Source organism: Arvicanthis niloticus, chromosome 21 (assembly GCF_011762505.2).
Source record: "Arvicanthis niloticus isolate mArvNil1 chromosome 21, mArvNil1.pat.X, whole genome shotgun sequence".
NCBI lineage: Eukaryota > Metazoa > Chordata > Mammalia > Rodentia > Muridae > Arvicanthis > Arvicanthis niloticus.
Window position 1 is genome coordinate 28,886,420 of NC_047678.1, and position 22,732 is coordinate 28,909,151.

The 22,732-nt window shown below is 40.9% G+C and overlaps 1 protein-coding gene across 1 annotated transcript in view; it reads left to right on the forward strand.

Moving 5' to 3' along the window:
• Positions 1–22,732, forward strand: part of Prkar2a (protein kinase cAMP-dependent type II regulatory subunit alpha) — a 58,649-nt gene that overhangs the window by 19,509 nt on the left and 16,408 nt on the right. Inside the window, exons 2-6 of the mRNA XM_034483660.1 lie at positions 2,073–2,108; positions 5,496–5,548; positions 6,474–6,557; positions 15,425–15,531; positions 19,675–19,828. Of these exons, the coding sequence (XP_034339551.1) occupies positions 2,073–2,108; positions 5,496–5,548; positions 6,474–6,557; positions 15,425–15,531; positions 19,675–19,828 (434 nt within the window). The remainder of the gene's footprint in view (positions 1–2,072; positions 2,109–5,495; positions 5,549–6,473; positions 6,558–15,424; positions 15,532–19,674; positions 19,829–22,732) is intronic.

Genomic DNA, 22,732 nt, shown 5'->3' on the forward strand with positions numbered 1-22,732 from the left:
TCAGTATGTAGCCCCAGCTGGCATGGAACTTACTATGCAGACCACATTGATCTTAAACTTATAATAACTATGTGCCTTTGCAAACTCCCTAGTGTTAGGACTAAAGGTATGTGCCATCATACTCTGCCTAGCACTAAAGTTTTTAATTGTAGATTGTAAGGTCTGGTCAGTCAGCTTCTGGGTCAGGCCACAGTACCTGAGTGCTTCATAATCAACTGGGAAATGTGTCCATGGGGAAACAGCCAGGACATTGGCCACAGTCTTTCCATTCTCCTCTTCATCAATGTAGCAGAGGTGGGACAGGAAAATCCACGATTGATACAGTGTTTCTTCTGAAGGCAGATGAGTTTGTAGCGTTCATGTTCATCAGGACAAGTGTTCTAGCATTTAGGATGGCAGATAATCATAATGGTGGCATGTAGAGTCAAGAGCCTGTCAGACTGCTGAGAACAGAGAGGATGTTGTCGGTTTGAAGAGGTACCATGTGCCTCCAGGACCTGAGTTTAGCAACCAAAGCCACAGGGCTAGATGGTGGAAATGGGGCAGGATGACAGGACCCCTCAAGTAACTTGGTTAGGCTCAGATCTACCTCAGTTTTCTTCTCTTTGGTTTTTTTTCCTATTAATTCTTAAATTTCTCCTCAATCATTCTTAGACAGTATCTCAATAAGCTCAAGTTAGCCTGGAACTCTGTGTAGCTAAGGATAACATGGACCCTCTCATCCTCCTGAGTACTAGGATGATAAGCATGCACTCCATGCCTGTGTGCAAGCATTTACCAGATAAGCTCTGTTTCTAGACCCCAATTTTTCCTGATAGAGAGTGGGAAAGTCGTTTGTTTGGTTTTTTTAAATATATATTTCCATTCTTGACCCTCCCTCCCTTTTCCCCCAGTGTTAAGGATTGAACCCAGGGCTTGACAGATGTAGATAGAACAAGTGCTCCTGCCATAGTTCTGGGCCTGTGCTTTGTTTGGTTTTGTTTTTAGAGATAGGGTCTTAGTATATAAGCCAGGTTTGCTTTAGACTTGTAATACTCCTGTCTCAGCTTCTCAAGCACTAAGTTTACATGCTTATACTACCATACCTGGATATATTTTAATCATTTTTTCATGTGTATGGGTATTTTGCCTGGTTGTATGTATGTGTACCACATGTGTACCTGGTGCCTACAGAGGCCAGAAAAGGGCGTCACATCTCATGGAGCTAGAGTAACAAATCTCTGTGAGTCGTCATGTGGATACTGGGAATTAATTGAACCTGGATTCTGGAAGAGTAGCCATTACTCTTAACTGATGAGTCATCTCTCCGATGCCATATGTATTTTTATAGTTACAGATTTATTTATTGTCAGGGGCAAATTACAATACCCAGCACATATATGGAGGTGAGAGGACAACTTCCCAAGCGTTCTCTTTTTCTACCATATGGGTTACAGGAATGGAATTCAGGTCGTCAGGCTTGGTGACAAGCACCTTTATCCAGTAAGTTTTATTTTATTTAAATTGGGGCTGGAGAGATAGTTTAGCAGTTAAGAGCACTGACTGTTCTTCAGAAGGACCTAACTTCAATTCCTGCCACCCAGTTGGTGGCTCACAACTGTCTGAAACTCTAGTTCCAGGGCCCTCTTCTGGACTCTGTGGGCACCAGGTATCCACACGATACATAGATATACATTCAGACAAAACACATATACACATAAAACATAAAATATCAAAATAAAATTTGAATTATATGTATGTCTGTGTATGAATATATTTAAGTATAAGTTTATTTTTAGCTACATACACTACACACACTCAGGTGCCCATGGAAGCCTAAAGAGGGTGGCCGTGGCGAGGTGCTCAGTGTAGGTCCTCTAGCACATTGAAGTTATAGAGGCTTTTTTTTTTTTTTTTTTATATGGTTGTGTTGAGTAACAATAATTTGTGGTCAAATATAGAAAAGTGTGGACTGACCCACCATTGATTTTTGGGGTGCTTAGTTCTGTTATCAGAGGTCTTTGCAAAAAGTGGGAGTAAGAATAGAGGCATGTGATGTAATGATGACTAATGTTGTTTTTTTCTTTTTACAGTTCCGATTCCTAGCAAATTTACTAGACGAGTGTCAGGTATGTGCTCTCTTTTATGACATACTGCTAAAATCCTATTTCAAGATATGAATATCTTAAGTGACCATAATTCATCTCTAACCTGAAAAGATAAAGTAACAGTATATAGATGTATTATATATATATTATATACTTACTATATATATAATACATCTATATGATTGCCGTTACTTTTTAATGCTAAAAGTAAAACTGTGATTCTTTCATTCTGAGTAAATGTGTACATATATTATTACAATTTTTCTCTTTGCATCTGTTTCATAAGATTTTTCTATGTTTACAAATAGAGAATTGTTTCCAAAAGTGATTTTTTTCATGTTACTATTTTTAGCATTGTAGATTATACTGCCATTAAAATTTTTCATGAGTTTTAAAGTCACTCGATTTATATCTTTAGTTATAGCATGGAAAGTGGTGTTCTCTGGTGAGAGACTGGCGTTGTCTTGGCCTTTGCTCTTTTTAGAAGCAGTGTACAAATAAGGCTGCAGGGGAAAGGTATCCCAAATATGTCTTTTGTTTTTTACTACTATCTCAGAATAAGCAATTTAGCGCAAATAGAGCTTTAGCTCACTTGACGGTCCTCTAGTTGTTAACAAAAATTAATGCTTTCAGAACTCAGAAAATCTATTTGTGTGCATATGTACACACACACACACACACACACACACACACACACACACACACACACATATATATGTGACCTTTCTGAGTCAGGGTCTTACTACTCCAGGCTGCCATCCCTGTTTAAGGATGACCTTCTGACCCTCTCTCCTCCCACACACACGCACAGTGCTTAGATTGCAGCCGTGCCCCACCGTATATCCAGTGCTGGTAATGGAACTTCATACTCTACCAGCTAAGCTAAATCCCCAGCCTCTAGGTTTTTGTTTTCTTTATGGGACTAGCTTGCTAACATTTTCTGTTATTTTATATATCGTAGTCCAAGTTAGTATTATTTTTTCCAACAGATGAGAAATACTATTATTAAAGGTTAAGAAATACACAACAACACTGGGCAGTGGTGGCGCACGCCTTTAGTCCCAGCACTTGGGAGGCAGAGGCAGATGGATTTCTGAGTTTGAGGCCAGCCTGGTCTACAGAGTGAGTTCCAGGACAGCCAAGGCTAACAGAGAAACCCTGTCTGGAAAAACCAAAAAAAAAAAAAAAAAAAAAAAAAAAAGAAATACACAACAAGGCACTCAGAGAGAAAGACCCCTACAAAGCAGAGGGTGGGTGGACTCTGGAAATAAAAGTCCCAAAATATTATTATTATGTTAAAATATTTATTATTTATTTTATATGTTAATGGGTGTTTTTTCCACATCCTTGTCTGTGAATAATATGCATGCCTGGTGCCAAGATGGCCAGAAAAGGGCGTCAGATCCTTTGGGACTGTAGTTAGACATGGTCGTGTGTGAGGTGCCATGCTGGTGCTTGGAACTGAAGCTGGTTCCTCTAGAAGCACTGAGCTCTCCCCCAGCATCCGCAGTTCCCTGCATCATGTTTCTAAATGTTTTGTTGTTATTCTTGTTCTTGTTGTTGGTGGTCTTTATCTTTGGTTTTATTTATTTTAGACAGGGACTGATCGTGTAGCCCAGGGATGGATTCATGATTTTTTGTTTTATTGATTGATTGAGCAATTGATCGATTGATTGATTTTGAGACAGGGTTTCTCTGTGTAGCCCTGGCAGTCCTAGAACTAACTCTGTAGACCAGGCTGGCTTCAGACTCAGAGAGCCACCTTCCTCTGCTGGGATCCAAAGCATGTGCCACCATCCAGTTTGAATTCATAATTTTTTGTTTGTTTGTTTTTTTTGAGACAGGGTTTCTCTGTATAGCCTTGGCTGTCCTGGAACTCACTCTGTAGACCAGGCTGGCCTTGAACTCAGAAATCCTCCTGCCTCTGCCTCCCAAGTGCTGGGATTAAAGGTGTGTACCACCACTGCCCGGCTGGATTCATAAATTTTTAAAACACTCCTTTCTTTGGTTTTATTTTTTGGGACAGGAGCTTGCTGTGTAGCCTAGGCTGGTCTTGAACTCATGGCAGTCTTCCTGTCCTCAGCCTTCTGGGTTCTGGAATGCAAGCATATACTACCATACCTGTTCTAACTGCTGCTTTCTTGATACAGTCTCAAATTAGTGTTAACTGTCTTTGAAATATGTCTATCAATTTCAAAAATTCATTCATCAAAAATAAAAGGGAAAGAAAACAGACTTCATATATATGTTGAGGCTTTAAAACACATTAAGCAGAGATCTGTGTGTTAACATCTATGTGTCTGCAGTAAGTTTCTGACTGCTGATGACTGACAAGCTAGTTCACTGGGAATCTGGTACTGTGTCAGTTATTTATTTAATTTTACAGATTATTCATTTACTTGTGTATATGAGTGCTCTATCTGCAAGCACATCTTCATGCCAGAATAGACCATCAGACCCCATTACAGATGGTTGCGAGCCACCCATTGGTTTCTGGGAATTGAATGCAGGACCTTTGGAAAAGCAGCCTCTTAACCTCTTAACCACTGAGCCATCCCTCCTGCCCCAGTCATTTATTTCTAAGTGTAATCTCTTTACTAAATAGCACTGCCATGTAAGGCTTACATGCTTACAATGTACTAAAATAGTACACTGTATTTTTTCCTACCATAGTTATTTTAAACTGAAATGTCACTAACAGTTGCTTAATATAATTTAGAAATCCAGTGAAAAACTGTATCTTGCCTCCCCACCAAATATATACATTGAAGCCATACCAATGGGATTATAATTGAAAATATAACCTTTAAAGGGGTTATGAAGGTAAAAAAAAAAAAAAAAAAAAAAAAAGGACTTTTGTCCTTATAAAAAGAGGAGGGGAGTTGGAAGATGGCTAGCTTGGAACATGCTTGTAATTAAAGTTTGAGGAACTGAGTTGGATCGCTGGCACCCACATGAAAGTTTTAAGTGTGGAAGCACACATCTGTGTCAGTGCTGGGAAGATGGAAGACAAGTGGATTCATGCAACTCACTGGCCAGTCACCTGACTGAGGCTGTGAGCTCCAGGCTCAGTTAAAGACTATCTAAAAAAAAAAATAAAGTGGAGACTGGGGAAGTGGAGCATGCCTTTGGTCCCAGTACTCAGGAGGCAGAGGTAGATGGGTCTTTGAGGCCAGCCAGAGCTGCATACTGAGACCCTGTCTGAAATACATACATAGATACTTGACAGACACTTGATGTAGATAGATGGAAGGACGGACAGATGGATGGATATAGAGTAATGGAAAAGGCACCCTCTGGCACATGTGAACATGTGCATGCACATGATACCATACTTTCTCTTTTTTTTTTTTTTCTAAAATTACACATTTTACAACTTCCATTTTTTTTCCTCTCTCCAATTTTTAGTCTGTGCAGAAACATTTAACCCTGATGAAGAAGAGGAAGACAATGATCCAAGGGTAAGAGCCAAAGCTAAAGTGTTAAGTAGAATTGTATTTCCATTGCTTCTCTTCTACTACATACCTCATATAAACTACTGACAGTGGAAGTAAGTGTGAATGAAAATCTCCATGTGAGTCACACGCTTTCTCACACAGACCATAGCTTCTTATATTTTCGTGCCTGTGTGAGAGTGGGTATAGACTGTAAAAGTAAACAGGCAGCCGCAAGAGAGAGCAAGAGCTGTAGAGGAGAGCTGAGGAGAGGGGTGGGAGGACTTCTGCATCTTGAAGAGGGAAATGAAAAGGAGGGAACTGAGGGTTCAAAGGTCAAGTGGGGGAGAGAAAGAAAAGGGGATTGGAGAACAGAGGAAGGAAGAGAAAGAACAAAATCAACATTTGCATGAAAAATATCAAAGGAAATTTATTGTTTTGTGACTAATTAAAGTAAAATTTAAAAGTATCTATGGGATACCATTTTTATACAATAGCCCTGGTTGAGGATTTGGTGAGGAGCACCTGACTGGCTTTGCAGAAGCCAGTCTTAGTCAGCTGACATAGTCAGACTCAGCGGTTACTAGGGAAAGTTCTTCCTAAGGATACACAAATGGAGATCATTACATTGTTTTAGTAGTGAAAAAAAAAAAAACTAAAACAAGTCTTAACAAAGGAATACAATTTCCTATTGCAAATGTATGCAGATAATAATTGCAGCCACACAGACACAGATGGCTCCAGAGTCGTGTGTCTTACTCCTGTATTACCATAGCAGCACGCTTTTTGTAGAGTTGTAATACATACATGCATGCATACATACATACATACATATATACATACATACATATTCTTTGTTTTTTTTCTTTTTTGGAAAAAAAAACATTAATTTTTAGACTGGTGATTTCTGAATGCAATAAAATAATTGTCTTGGCTTTATTTCAATTGACAGGTGGTTCATCCCAAAACTGATGAGCAGAGATGCAGGCTTCAGGAAGCTTGTAAAGATATTCTTCTTTTCAAAAACCTTGATCAGGTAACATTGATTTTTTTTTTTTTTTAAATATTTTTGTTATAATGACATTTTAGCTTTTTTCCTACTTGGCATTTAATCAGTTTTAAGCATGTTAGCTGCAGTTGAATTAGGCACACATTTTCAGATTTGTTTACTTACCAAAAAAATTGCCTTTATTCTGTTGATCACTGTAATGAAGCTTATGGTTTTATTGTTGTTTTGTTTTAAGACAGGGTCTTACTATGTAGCTTTAGCTAGCAATGTAACTCCCCGTGTAGACCAGGCTGGCCACCAACTCAGAGAGATCCACCTTGTCCTGCTTTCCGAGTGCTGGGATTAAAGACACTACAATGCCTACTGAAGACATGGTTTTTAAATGCCTGTAGTTATACTAGTGATCTAGATGTAGCTAGGTTATGCTACTATGAGATAGATGCCAAGGTAACAGGATCCCGGCTTTGTTTGGAGGGTCTACATTTGTTTGGCAGAGGAATTGATTTCCCTAGAGATGTTGCTGTGTGCTGCTCATCACCACAGCAGCTAATCCACTCCAAGTGTGTGGTTGTTTCCTATGCCTCACATGGAGGACTTCTCTTGTAATGGCTTCAAGTCTTGTGAATCTGCAGGGTTTCACATAGAATGTGTGTCCAGGTGTCTCTTGCATTCTGTGTGTGTGTGTGTGTGTGTGTGTGTGTACTATGGTCAAAGGACAACTTATATAAATCAGTTCTTTTCTTCTGTGTGGTACCCTAGGGATCAAATTCAAGACATCAGGATTGTCGGAAAATGTTCTTACTTTCTGAGCCACATCACTGGCCCTCTGCTTTATTTTTTGAGACAAGGTTTCTCATGGTTTTCACTGGTTATGTTAGCCAGCCTGGCTCCCAGTGAGCTCTGGGGATCTGTCTGTCTCTGCCCGTCCATTGCTGGGTTAATGATGCACATCTGTGCCTGGCTTTTATGCAGGTTCTGGGGATTCAAACTCAGGTTCCTTTGTGACAAGCACTTTACCAACAAACCATCCGCATAGCCCCAATTTTTAACGTCTTGTCTGTAACAATTCTCTGCTTTGAAGGCCATTTACTAAAGCCACAGGAATGGATGAGGCTAGACCTATTTCTGTGCAGAGACTGTGCAGAGGCAGGAAGATTGGGGTTAGAATTCCCTCACTACTGAGCTCTTAGGGAAGACTGATATCACTGCAGCTCTCTAGGCGTCTCACTGCTTTACACTCCTGACTCGGGGAGGCAACCATCTCTGCTATTTGTCAACCTGTCTGATAGTAGCCATATGGCTTGTAGGAATCCCAAAACCTTATGTGGTGCTTGGTAGTCTGAGACTGAATAAAATAAGGACAGTGAGTTGAAGGACTGTCCTGTTTATCCAGAGTACAGTCTGGTTTGTGATAGCTGTTTTCCCTGAAAGACCCAGCCATATAAATACATGGAGAGGGCTTTCTGTTTTACTTATTGTTAATAAAGCCATCTGTCAATTTTGTACTGTCAGAGTTGTAGGCAAGATTTATTTCCCAGTATTGAATACACTTTTATTATTTTTTTATTGAAAAATAACTGATCTGAGCATGGTGGAACATAAAGCAGCAGGAGGAGGCTGAGGCGGGAGGAGCTCAAGTTTGAGGCTGATCTGGGCTGCACATCAAGAGCCTGTTGGAAGAATCAAAGAAAGAAAGGGAATAGGGAAGGGGAGGAGAAGAAGAGAAGGACTCTGACATTTTATATCGTTACTAGTTTTCTTCCGTTGAATTGCTGTTGTTGTTTTTTGAGCATGTTATGTGTGCGTGGCAGGCATGCTCTCATTTGTCTGGGTGTGGACCAGAGGCTGATGCTGGGTATTGACCCATCACTCTCCACTTTATATATTGAGGCCCAGTCTCCCATTGACCCCGGAGTTGCCCAGTTCACCTGGTCTAGCCGTCTAGCTTGCCCCAGTGGTCCCCTAATCCTGCCTCGTCGGCACTGGGATTACAAATGAACTGCCCCATCCACCTCACACTTTTGTCTGGGTGCTGTAAGCCCAACCCAGCTCTCTACACTTGCATGACAAGTAGTGTACCCACGAGCTGTGCTGTCTCCTCAGCCCTATTGTCTCCTGTTTTTATATTCATATTCTCTATTCAGTCTTACAACAAAATTATGTCTAGCTGTGCTTGATCTGCCAGATACATCTACCCATCCCTTGCCAAAGGGCTCACCATCCTTATTCCTAAGGAGCAGAATGGTAATCCTTTCTGCCATAGCTTTAGCTCTGCAGTCTGATATCAGCACACTTTGACCTGAATACTCTGATGTGTGTATTACGAACTAGAGTTATATATGTTTATATATGTTTCTACTCTGTCTAGGAGTTGAGCCAAGGACCTCACTCATGCTAGGAAGTGCTCTATGTCTCCTGGCTGGCTTTCCTTCAGTTTGTAGAGCAGGATAGGCCTAATCTCAAGGATTTTTACTTTTTATTTTGAGACAGTGTCTCCCTGAGTTGCCTAGGCTGGCCTGTAGCTCACTCTGTAGCCCAGATAGTCCCTGACGGTCTTCAGACCTCAGCCATCCTAGTAGCTGAGGTCATAGGGCTGCACTATCAGGCCTGGTGGTAGACGCACTAATCTTTAGTATAGTATATAGTCTTTGGTGTATCAGCTTTGACAGATGCATTCACAGGTGATCTTTACTCTAATCAGATACTATGTAATTATCTAACCAGATAATCTAATCTAATTGTCCTCAACCTTAAAATGCCTTTTCATGATTAATGCTGCCCCTTCCCATTTTGGAGGCAATTACTGTTTTGATTTATTTCATAATTGATTGGTTTCATTTATTTTAGAATTTCATATAAATAGAATTGCAGCATGTATTATTATTAATATTTGTTTTATCTTTTGAGACAGGATCTCTATATATAGCCCTGGCTCTCCTGGAACTCACTCTGTAGACCAGGCTAGCCTCCAACTCACAGAGATCCACCTGTCTCTGCCTCCTAAGTGCTGAGATTAAGGTGTTCCACCACCACCTGGCACAACCTGTATTCTTAATATGAGGTTCTTCCCACTCCTAGTTTTGCTGTTCACCCATGTTCATTTTGTAATTTCCTTTGTCCTCAGCTTCCTCCATTCTTGCCTTCTGTTTCCTCTCCATTTCTTTCTCTGCTCCTCCTCTCTCTTTTCTTTTTGTCTGTGTCTCACTATGTAGTCCCAACCTAGAATTTATTACTTACTATGTAGCTCAGGCTAACTTTGAACTCAGTCTTCTTGCCTCAACCTCCTGAATATTGGGGTTAGAGAAGTGTACCACCATACTAAGGAGATAAGGCCCATTTTCATCAGGTCTTTATAGTCTTTCTTTTCCATTTTGTATTCAGTAATGTAGCTAAGGGCAAAATTGCTGAGTTGTGGGGCTGGAGAGGTGGCTCAGAGGATAAGGGCACTGACTGCTCTTCAAGAGGTGTCCTGAGTTCAATTCCCAGCAACCATATGGTGAGTTATAACTGTAACTTAGTAGCTATACAACTATGAGGACCTGAGTTTGGATCCCCAGCACCCAGATAAAAACCCCAACATGGCCCCGTACCTTTATAACCGTAGCACAGTGGGAGTGGAGACCTGCAGATTCTCAAAGCTCACTGGTTTCCCAGTGTAGCCCAGTCTAGCTCTGGGTTCAATGATAGACCCTGACCTAAAAGATAAAGTAGGGAACAATCAAGGGAAGACACTCGTATCTACCTTTGGCCTCCAAATCCATGTACACACAAATACAATGCATTCCCAAATACAAATGGACACATAAGTTTTTTAAATTTCAAATTTACAGTAAAGTCAAAAGAATAGTACCACAAACACTTTTAAACGCCTTTAACCACAATGTGTTTGTATGTGTGTGTGTGATGTATTCATGCAGTATATGTGTGTGTGCGTGTCTAGATATGCATGCCATGTGCAGAGGTCAGAAAAGGAGCTTGAGTGTCCTGTTCTGTCATTTTCAGCCTTAGAACTTTAATGCCGGGTCTCTTATGAGCCTGAAACTAAAGCCCTAGAAATTCTGAATTTATCTTTTACTTTTATTCTTGCTGGAATTACAAGCTGTGTCCAGCTATTTTATGTAGTTATTGGGGGTTTGTACTCCAGTCCTCCTCTTTGCACCCCTAACTCTCTCTCACCTGCTGACTGGTTCCTCAGCCCCATGAACTAGTAAACATGTTCACTGTTTCCTGTTCTCATTATATAGAAGTTTGTGACAGAGGAGAACGAAGGACATCTTTTGTTCTGAGCTGTTTGTCCATGTGTAAGACTTTATGACTTTTCGTCACAAGATGCTTTGGAAAATATTTTCCAAGGATGAAAGTATATATAGCTCTGGCTGCCCTGGAACTCTGTAGACCAGGCCAGCTTCCAACTCCCAGGGATCCGCCTGCGTCTGCCTCCCAAGTTAAAGGTTAAAGGCAGGCATGCACTATATGTTTTGTTTTTGTTTTTTTAAGTTAAACCTGTTCATATATTTTTAAACGATTTATTTATTTAATGTATGTGAGTACACTGTCGCTGTCTTCAGACACACTAGAAGAGATCATCGGATCCCTTTACAGATGGTTGTGAGCCACCATGTGGTTGCTGGGAATTGAACCCAGGACCTTGAGAAGAACAGATCACTGAGCCATCTCTCCAGCCCCACATGTGTTCTTTTGTTGTTGTTTGTTTTTCGAGACAGGGTTTCTCTGTGTAGCCCTTGCTGTCCTGGAACTCACTCTGTAGACCAGGCTGGCCTCGAACTCAGAAATCCGCCCACCTCTGCCTCCCAAGTGCTGGGATCAAAGGCGTGCGCCGCCACTGCCTGGCTTCCCATGTATGTTCTTAACGTGAGGCCCTTTGTTCTCGGTCGAGGCACTCGTGGTACTTGATTGTGATCATTTCATCTTTGTTTCCTTTAGTGTAGAATGATCCTCTTCCCCTCACACCTCATGATGGTTTCTAGAGAATTACAAGAGAAAGTACTCAGAACAAGAGCCCTCCTCAGATCTGGCCAGAGATGTTGCTTAGTCTGGATTATATGAGAAAATTTGAATGTATTGCCAGTATTTTTTTCTCTTTTTTTCCCTCCTTTTTCTTGGCAGCATTTAACTAGAAAATTTCAGGGATTGTCAGCCATGTTTTACATGAGCGTGGCTGGCACACAGTAGTAAGCACTCTTTTTTAGTATGTTAGCTTGTATGGTAGTCAACACCCGTGGGGCTTTGGAATTAAAGATGCCTTTTGGCATTTTATTTTAGGAAACGGAGTCCCTCTGACAGAAATTACATGGAATTTCACAGAAGTAACATCAGTTCTCTCTTAAAGCTAGTATTCTTTTCTTTTTTGCACTTTGGTCCTGAGAATTGAACTTAGGACTTCACATACTTGAGATATGCATTCTATGACTGAGCTGTAGGTATGTGAAGGTGCATCTTGTTGGAGCAGTGCATGTCCATGTAGAAGCTAGAGGTCAGCCTCAGGTATCATTCTTTAAATGCTGTGTGCTTTTTTAAAACATGGATTTTTGGAAATCAAACTCAGATTGAATGAGCCATTTCTCCCACCCTGTCCCCTTTTTCCCTTTTTTTGAGATAATGGTGTCATGTAGCCCAGGCGGCCCTTGAACTAAAGACTATATAACTGCATGTACAGTTGTGAGTTGCCTTGTAGGTGCTGAGAGTTGAACTCAGTTCCTTCAGAAGAGTAGCCAGTGCTCTTAACAACCACTGAGCTATCTCTCCAGCCCCAACCTTGAACTTCTGTTGTCCCTGTTTTCAACCTTCAGTGTAAAGCTGGTATTTTCTGTGCTCCCTGCTACTCGTTAATCTTGTCTAATGGAAGGACTCTGACTCAGGGCCGAGACCAGTGTTTGATCAGAATTTAGTAGTAGTGTTTCCTTTTTATTATATTTATTCATATAGTTGCTTTCTGCTTATGACATGTATTGTTGGTAAGTACATAATTGTATATGTTATGCACAAGTGAAATATGCATATATTCCCTGTCCGTTAGATACTACTTACTAAGTGAAATATGCATATATTCCCTGTCCGTTAGATACTACTTACTAAGTGAAATGTGCATATATTCCCTGTCCGTTAGATACTACTTACTAAGCAACACTGTTGTAGCAAAATGCTCTCCTTACATTTGCCTCCTTAGTCATAAAAATTGATGAGATAGAAATTACACTTTTGTTTAGAAGTTAGCGTGCTGGCCTACTCAGGTAAAGTCCCACTCTACAGGATAACCTCTGAGGCTGTCTGCTGTATTGGTAGTTGTCTGCACTGCTTTGGCTCCCAGAAGGTTGCAAGCATGCACCCACCCAGGAGCAATCTGGATTCATGAATGAAACACACGCACGCACACGCACACGCACACACCAGTTAATTTTGACGTGCTTAGCTCAAAGGCTGGGCACTCCTAAACTCTCCCCTGCTAGCAAATGCTCTCCTCTGGTGCTCCTGAGACTCCTAAACCTTCCCCTGCTGCCCCAGGCCCAATTGGGGAAATGGCCAGTGGCCCCTTACCCGAATTCTTACATGGCTGTTGGCTTTCACTCCTGCAGCTCTTATGGCCCATCCTTCTCCCCCAGTCTCCCAGTTCCTGGCCCTTGCGAATCTAAAGGTCCTGCCTTAGTCTGCCTGCACAGCCATTGGCTGTTGGCTATTTATCAATCCATCAAAAACCAACTGGGGACAAGGACACACAGATTCCTGATTTGGGGGGCCAGATTAATTCAAAGCATTGGAACCAATCCCCAACAATCTGCTCTAGATTTGCTAAGCCTATTCATACTCATGTCCATGCATTTAGGAAAGTGACAGCACACAGTTTTACATACAGTATTCTGGAGCCATCCAGGTAGAAGACAGTTGTGTAGGTACAACTAGGGAAATTGGAACTATGATTTAGATAGCCAGTTTTCACTTAAATTGTTAGAAAGCTCTTTATTTTTAAAATAATGGTTATTATCACATGTTAATTATTAAAATTAATGGGTTTCATTGCAACATTCCCATATATGTAAATGTCTCTTCCAACCATTCTCCTAATCTCCTTCCCTTTCCTAATAGTCCATAGTCCTTCTCCATTTCCAGGTTATCTTTCTGTTGTTCACTTTTTTACACATAAGGGAAAACATGCCCCGCTTGTCCTTCTGTGTTTGCTTTACTTCATTTAACACGATGCTGCCCAGTTCCATCCATTTCCTACAAACATACCACGACTTTATCCACCTCACTGTGTAGATACCGTATTTTCTCCATCTGCTCACATGTTGATGGCCATATAGGCTGATTTCATGATTTTGGCTCTTATGAATAGTAACATAAAAGTATGAATATGTATTTTGTGTGCTGACTTCATTTCCTTCTGATGAATACCCAACAGTGGTAGAGCTGGGTCATACGCAGCTCTATTCTTAGTCTTTTGAGGAGCTTACATACTTTTTCACAGTGGCTCTACTAATTTACATCGGCCTCCAGGATACAAGTTCCTTTTTTTTTCACTTCCTCACCAGCATTTGCTAACTTTTCTTATAGTACCCATTCAATTTAGGGTGGCACGAACTCTCAATATAGTTTTGATCTGCATTTCCCTGATGACTAAGGATGTTGATATTGAACCTCTCCCCCATTTCTTTTCCTTTTTTTAGAGGAGATCCTATACATCTGTTTTAGTGTGGCCTTGACTTCTGCCTAGGATAACCTTGAACTTCTGGTCCTTCTGCTTGTATTTTCCAGTGCTGGAATTAAAGTGCTGGTTTATTTATTATAGCACTTGGGGTCAAGCCCAGGGCTTCTTGATGTGAGGCAAAACACTCTGCCAGCTGGGCCACATCCCCCGCCTCAGATATCTACCTGCCTCTGCCTCCTGAGTGCTGGGATTAAAAGTATTTGCTGCTCTGGTCTTTTAATAAATATCTCTTGTTTCTTCAGATCATTAGCCCATTTTTTTTAAACCTGACTACCCTTTCTTCTTCATTTTTTTTTTTTTTTTTTTTTTTTTTTTTTAACATTTTGGGCTCCTAGGAAGTTTAAAAAAGTTTTTTTTTGACATGATGGGGAATTAAACTTAGAGGTTGGTGCATGCAGATGATCTGTGCCTGAGCTTCACCCTCAGCCCTGATGTTTGTTGTTTGGAGTTCTGTATATATTTTGTATATTGATTTTGTTCTATATATATTTTGGATATTGATTCTCTGTCAAGCCAATTAGAAAGTTTTTCAAGACAATAATACCTTAAAAGAATTGGCAGACCAGACTGAAGAGACTGACAGGACCATCAAAAATTCCAGCCCCACTCAGTGTGGTGGCACATGCCTTTAATTCCAGCACTCGGGAGGCAGAGGCTGGTGGATCTTTGAGTTTAGAGCCAGCATGGTCTACAGAGCAAGTTCCAGGACAACCAGGGCTACACAGAAGCCCTGTCTTGAAAAAAAGCTCTCCCCCAAGGGAAAGAGAGAGGGAATGAAGGAGAGAGGGAAGGGGAAAGAGAGAGAGAGAGAGAAAATGAGAGAGAAAGAATGAGAATGAATGAATATGAATGAGTTCTAGACCCACCTGGGTAAGACTCTGTCAGAAAAACAAAGGGGCTTGGCAACTGTGCTGTCTTCTAATGAGCCTAAGGCCAAATAGTATAAAAAATTCATTTCCCTTAGCTCTCAAGTTTCTGCTTTAATCTTGGTTGTGGTCTTGTATAAAACCTTATTATATATAATCACATAATTTGGGATAAGTTCTACCTTTGTGGTTTTTGTTGTTGTTGTTGTTGTTGTTGGGATTAAGGGTGTGTACCGCCATGCAAGCTGACCATCATGTTCTCTCAGCAAATGTAAAACCACCCGTTCTCTTTGTGTGTACCTTAGGAGCAGCTTTCTCAAGTTCTGGATGCCATGTTTGAAAAGGTAGTCAAAACGGACGAGCATGTCATTGACCAGGGAGATGATGGAGACAACTTTTATGTCATAGAACGGTAGGTAGAGATGCTTTGTAAATGCTTGCCCACAGAAGCCGGATCCTATGCAGCACTCAGCCCAGAGAGCTCTAGATCCAGGTCACGAAGTCTCCCAGAGCCTTTGGAAGGACCATAGCTGCCTCTCTATCAACTGCTGTCCCGAGAGTCCTGAGTAAAACCCCATTTACAGTTGAAAATCTAGAGTTGGACAAAGAATGGCATGATTCCAATGTCCAATTGAATTGATTCCCTGAAGCATGTCTGTGACTCTGTGTTGTTGCAGGAAGCCTGGCTTTCTAGCTTGTTTTTAAATGAATGCACTCCTCCAGCCTCCATACCCTCAGTGCCTTCTGACTCCGCACCACATAGAAACCATATTGGAGAAAATGAAGCACTGGGGCTTCCCTCCCTCATTTACCTGAATCTTAGTGTCTTGAGTGGAATGTACTCTCCTGAGGAAGAATAGGGCTTCCTTCTGAATTCTTCTCAGTCTTAAAAAAGGGGTTTCATCAGAGTCTAAGGTAATAAAATGTTACCATGTATTCATCACCTCGTTATTCTTTCATGTTAAAAAAGACGTTATGTATATGCATATTTACTTGAATCAATGTATGAGTATGCATTTAAAAAGGTTATTATTTTTACTTACCTGTGATGGCCTGGGAGTGGGGAGTGAGGGTGGTTCGTCGAGTGCCCACAGAAGCCAGCAGATGGCATTAGATCCCTTGAAGCTGGAGTTAAAGACTTGTGCACTGCCCATCAGGGTGCTGGAATCGGAACTCTGGAAAAGCAGTAGGTGCTTCTAACCATTGAGCCTGCTCTCCAACCCCTTTTTCCTTTCGAAGAAACTTCAAAGTGTTAAAACAAAACAAAACCTAGTATAAATAGTATAGAAAATTCTTATAAGCCCAGCCCTACAGGTTAATGTTCTACTATAGTTAGCATATCTAAAAAGCTAGGCAGGGCCGTCTACACCTGTAATCACAGCAACAGGGATGTGGAAGCAGGAGGTTCAGGAATTGGAGGTCATCCTCAGATGCATAGCAGTTTCAAATCCAGTCTGAGGCATCTGAGACCACCATCTCAGAACAACACACAGTAAGTTTCAGAAACAATGTTCCTTTACCTCCACGCCACCTGTGTTTTCTAAAAACCAGGGCGTTCTCTTAGACACATTACAGGTTTTAAATGAGAAATAAATATTTTTATACAATTGCAGCCAAGATGTCGGCTTATTTAGAATTTTCTAATTGCCTGAGGTTTGGGGATTTTTTTAAATTGGTTGTCATCAAGTAACTGTTACAAATTTAGCTTATCAAACCTTTGCTTGTTAAAAATTTTTTATTATTTTGGTTTTTTTGCATTTTATTCATTTGTGTTTTATACACACACACACACACACACACACACACACACACACACACACACGAGTCTGTGCATGTATAGACATCAGGACAACTTGCTGGAGCCAAATCTCTCCTTCTACCATGTGGGGCTCAAAGATTGAATATACTCCAGTTAGGCTTGGCAGCAAGAACCCTTACCAGTGAGGCATCTCACTGGCCCCTGTTCAAAGGAAGTTTTAGTTTATGTGTATGTCTGGGTGTCTGGGTGCATGCATGCATGGCACATATGTGCAGAGGAAGGCAGTGGAGTTACAGGTGATCGTGAGCTGCCTGGCATGAATGCTGGGACCCTAACTTGGGTCTTCTTCAGAAGGAACAAGTACTCTTGACTGCGAAGTCATTTCTCTAGCGCTGTTAGCATTTGTTTCAAGACAGGGTTTTTCTTTGTATCCCTGGCTGTCCTGGAACTCTCTATCTAGGTCAAGCTGGCATCAAACTTACAGAGTTTGTCCCTGGCTATCCCTGCCTATCTCTGCCTCCTAAAGTTAAAGATATGTGTCACCATTCCTGGCTTTTTAAATTAAAAAAAAAACTTTATGTTTATGGATTTTTTTGGCTTCTTGCCTGTTTGTACATCACATGGCATGCTTGCTACCCACAGAGACCAGAAGACAGCATTGTATCCCCTGGGACTGGAGTTATAGGCGATCATGATCCACCATGTAGGTGCTTGGAATTGAACCTGGGTCCTCTGGAAGAGCAGCCAGTGCTCATAACCACTAAGTCATTTTTCTGACTCCTGTTCAAAATTTTGAATGAAAAATTTTGCAACTTCCTGGCTAACTTTTGTGTCCTTTGTACTATTGGCTAGTGAATTATTATTATTAAATTATATTTATTTTATATTTTATTATATATTTAATTATTATTATATTATTAAAATTAAAGGTATCTTTCCTTAAAACATTTTTATGCGTATGGGTTTTTGCCTGCATGTATGTCTGTGCACCACATGCATACCTGGTGCCCATTGAAACAAGAAGGGCATTAGATACCCTGGGACTGGAGTTACAAATAGTTATGAGTTTCCATGTGTGTCCTGGGAAGTAAACCCTGGTTCTCGAAAGAGCAGGCAGTGATTTTAACCTCTGAGCCATCTCTCCAGCCCCAGAATAATTGGTTATTGTCTGGTGAGCAGCCCTGCAGTAAATCTGTTCAGTATCTTTATCTCTCTTGAATGATTTTACCAGGACTTATGTGTGTGTGTTTGTGTTGCTGCTCCAGTGTTCAGAGGTAAGAGGACACCTCAGATGCTGTTGCTCAGGTTCCACCCACCTTATTTGAGGCAGAGTCTCATTGGCCTGGGGCTCAAGGATTAGCATAAACTGGCCAGCCAGTAAACTCAGTTCTCTATCTGCCTGGCTTCCTGGGCCTGGGATTAGAAGTGCAGGCCACCACTACTGGCTTTGTTTGGTTGGTTGATTGTTTCCAGACAGGGTTTCTCTGTGTAGTCCTGGCCATCCTGGAACTCAGAGGGTCACCTGCCTCTGCCTCCTGCAGTACAGGGATTAAAAGCGTGTGCCACCACTGTCGGGTATGCAGACACTGCCAGTTGAGCCATCTTCCTAGCCTCAGGATCTCTTTGAGTCACTTGTTAATGTTGTTAGTTATCTTACAGAAATTCTGAGGAGTTTGTTTGCTTCTTAGTAAATGGAACATGTCCATTTCTCTAAAGGGTAGTTCTGAGTATTTTTTGAGCTATCATTTGCAATAATAGGTAGTAAGTTGTTTAATTATTTTAATCAGTTTGGTCCTTGTTTTCAACAAGCCATGAAAGAAAAACTTTACAGTCAACTCAGTGCTTTCCACAGGATACTTGATAAGATTCAACATCTTTTTTCAATAAACTATTCATCATACAGATATAGTGGCTTATCTCTGTAAACACCCAGGGAGCTAAGGCCATAGATCAGGAGTTCAAGACCAGCCTGGGTTAAGCTGAAAGACCCAGTACTCCCTCCATCCTCCCAGAAAAGACTGAGCATAAGAAAGGGTACATGTACTCTCCATTTCTAGTGAATATCGTTTGTGCGTGAAGCCCCAGCCACTGTAATAAGGCAAAAGTAAGGAAGAAAGGTCGTACAGACTAGAAAAGATGTAAAGTCTTTGCAGGAAAAGTCCTCAGGAATGCTACAAAGAAGTTACTGAACTGAGTAAGTCAATTTATCAAGGTTGGAAAATGCCAAGTCAAATGCAGGGTTGGAGAGATGGCTCAGCAGTTAAAGGCACTGACTGCAGCTCCAGAGGACCCAGGTTCAATTCCTAACTTGTACACTCAGCTATGACCATCTGTAACTCCAACTACAAAGAATTGGACGCCCTCTTTTGGCCTCCTTGGGCACTGCATGTACATGGTACACATTTCATGCAGGCAAAACATCCATGCACATAAAATTTAATAAAAAAATAATAATGTTAAGTGCAAAAATCATTTGTATGTTTTAGCAAAATTATGTTGGTTATCTCCCCTTTGGGACAGAATGTTGTTTTCCTAAACTTACCTTAAACTCACTGTATAGCTGGATTATCTTGAACTTTTAATCCTCCTGCTTCCAACTCCCTAGTGCTGTAATTACAGACATGAACCACTATGCCTGGTTTATCTAGATCAGGGCTCAAACCTGGGCCTCCTGCATGCTAGGCAAACACTCTCAACTGAGCTCTGTCCCCACCTCCTTCCCTCTTATGTCTTATATGTATCAGTCAGTTTTCAAACTTATCAGAAGTAATTAATTATTTCTTGTCATTCTTCTAGGGGAACCTATGACATTTTAGTAACAAAAGATAATCAAACGCGTTCTGTTGGTCAGTATGACAACCGTGGCAGTTTTGGAGAACTAGCTCTGATGTACAATACCCCGAGAGCTGCTACCATTGTGGCCACCTCAGACGGCTCCCTTTGGGGATTGGTGAGTGAGAAATGCATGGTGTAGTGTTATATCTTCTATAGCCAGTTATAAGAAAATATACTGTCAGAGCTCTTATGTAAATGCATTTTCCCATTTTCTCAGTCCGTTTTCTATGTCATGTGAGCAGCTTAATTAAGAGCTCGTACACTGACTGTTGTAGTTGTTACACATGAAAAAGTATTTGAGATAGCTACATTTTATAAAGGGGGAAAGACCAGATTGAAGTAAAGTCTATCAAACTAGTCCGGTTTTGCAGTGCATTGATGTGAATCATGTCTAATGTCAGCCTAGAGCAGCCTCTCAAAGCGCTAGCTGAATGCAGTGGCATGTTTCTTAGTCTCAGCTACTCAGGAGGCTTGAAACATGAAAATCACTTAAGTCCAGGATTTCAGGGTCAAACTAGGCAACATAGTAATATTCCTTCTCCCCCCACCACCAAAAATTGTATAGAAATATAGTCAAATTTTATAAACCAAATTCCAGAAAGTGTTCATGTAATCCATGAGGAAGTGGGAAAAAGTGAAACTGAAGACCCCCATACTCGGGAGACCCTTCCTCAAGTCTCAAGAAATCACGACCACCCAAAGATCACAAGAAACCATACCTGTATGCAATCAGCAGAGGTTTATTAGGGAAGAAAGCTGGCAGCCAGCGGTCTAACTGCACACTCACGCAGGAGTAGAGTTCGACCCCGCCAGCCAGTCTGAGGAGGGTTTTAAAGGGAAAAACCACAAACCAGGGGAGTGGGAAAAGGGGTGAGGGGTTGTCAAGAATACAAACATAAAAATAGTGGAACATTTCAGAGGTACTCACCCTAAGTGATTAGAGTCATGTGAAAAATCACTGTGCACACTCATTCTTCTCAAAAATGTAGTCTTACCATGTCATTACCAACTATTTCAGGTTAAATATTTCTCACTTCCTCTAGTCACAGCCCCACCTAGATGACTTGTATTTTTTTATGGTCAGGAATGTATCTTCCTGCTTTGGGCTTTTCCCACCCACAGGTGGGTCTACTACCTGAGGCTTGAAGAATGTAATCCAGCAAGTGTCCTCTGATTCAGGGATAATGTCCTTCACCCAGAATGTGTCCCGAGGCAGTGAAGGCCTGAAATCTTATTTTCAGTTCCAAGTTCTGGAACCTGCACTTTTTCTGCCCAGGTCTAAGGGCAAAGAAAAAGTCTACATATATTTCATAAAATGGTCTTTAGAATTTTTCACTCTACAAAACAAAGGTTATAAAAAAGAAAGAAAGAAAACAAGGAACAACAAAATACAATATTGGTGATGCAAGCCTTAATATGATAATTAATATGTTATCTAAATAGGCCAGTGGTGCTACAGTCATAATCCCAACACTTCGGCAGAAGCAGGAGGATCACTACAAACAGGCCATTTAGTCTACATAGTAAAGTCCAAGTTAGATAGGGCTGCTGCACTTGATGGCTCCCCCAATAACAATAATAAATGTAACTTTTGTCTCTTTTAAAGAATAAAAATGGGCTGGAAAGACAGCTCAATGGGTTAATAGTCCTGGCTGCTCTTTAAGAGGACCCAGATTTAAATTCCTAGCACTCAACATGGCAGGTCACAACTGTCTGTAACTCCAGTTCTAGGAGATCCCATGCCCTCTCTGGCGTCTGGATACAATGATTAAATAGACATATATGTAGGCAAAACATCCATGCACATAAAATTTGAAAATAAAGTAAAAAGAAGAACAAAATGTAAGCAAATATGCTAATTTAAAAAGACTATAAGACTGAGTTTAAGAAATGTTCAGCCAGGCTCACGCCTTTAATCCCAGCACTCAGGAGGCAGAGAGGCAGGCAGATCTCTGAGTTCCAGGCCAGCCAGGGCTATACAGAGAAACCCTGTCTCTAGTTGTTGTCCGCCTCTTTTCCCTATCCCCAACCCCTTCCCCATGCCAAAAAAACGAAACAAGAAATGATTCAGCCATATGCTGTCTACTGAACTCTCAAATACAATGACTAAAGTGAGTCAAAAGTAAGGTTAGAAATAGATGCATCATGCAAATGTCAATAAAAAGGAACAATTATATTAATATCAGACTTTAGAACAAGGAAAATTGCAGGGACAAAGAAGAGTAAGCTCTGCATAATAATGAGAGGCGTGATCTACCAAAGTGCATAGCTATGAGAGGTGTGGTCCACCTGAGAGGCGCAGCAACCTTGAAATGTGTACAAAGAACGGCCACTGCAGAGCTGCTAGGTGAGAGAGCTGACAGGAGATAGACAGATCCACGCCACAGATGACGCACTGTCCAAAACACTGACAGGACTACTCAGCAGAAAGTCACCGAGGATACAGAAGAGCTTAACTATGTAACCAGCAGGATCTAATTGAAATGTATAGACACACAGCAGAATATATTCTTTTAAAGAACATGAATGGCCACCACAGAAGACCCTATCCAGGAATGTAAAATTAATCTTAACAAATCAAAAATTGAAATTAGGGTTAGAGAGATGGCTCAGCTATTAAGAGCACTGGCTGCTCTTCCAGAGGTCCTGAGTTCAATTCCCAGAAACCACATGGTGGCTCACAACCATCTGTAATGGGATCTGATGCCCTCTTCTGGTGTGACTGAAAAATTGAAGTATTTATTCTTTAGCCATAATAATGGAAATAGTGAAAACCTCCAAACATTTGAAAATTATATAACCCACTCTTTATATAAGTAATATAAGTAAATAATTAATAAAGTAAAAATAATATAAATAAAAGTAATGTAAATAAAATGGAAATTATTTAAAAATAATATGAAATAGTCTGCCTTCTGGCTTGGCATAGGGTTATAGACATGAAAAAGTAGCTGCATCAAGGCCTGGCACAGGTTAGATGCCCAGAGACTAGTAGCACCCAGTCTCTGTGACCGTGGTG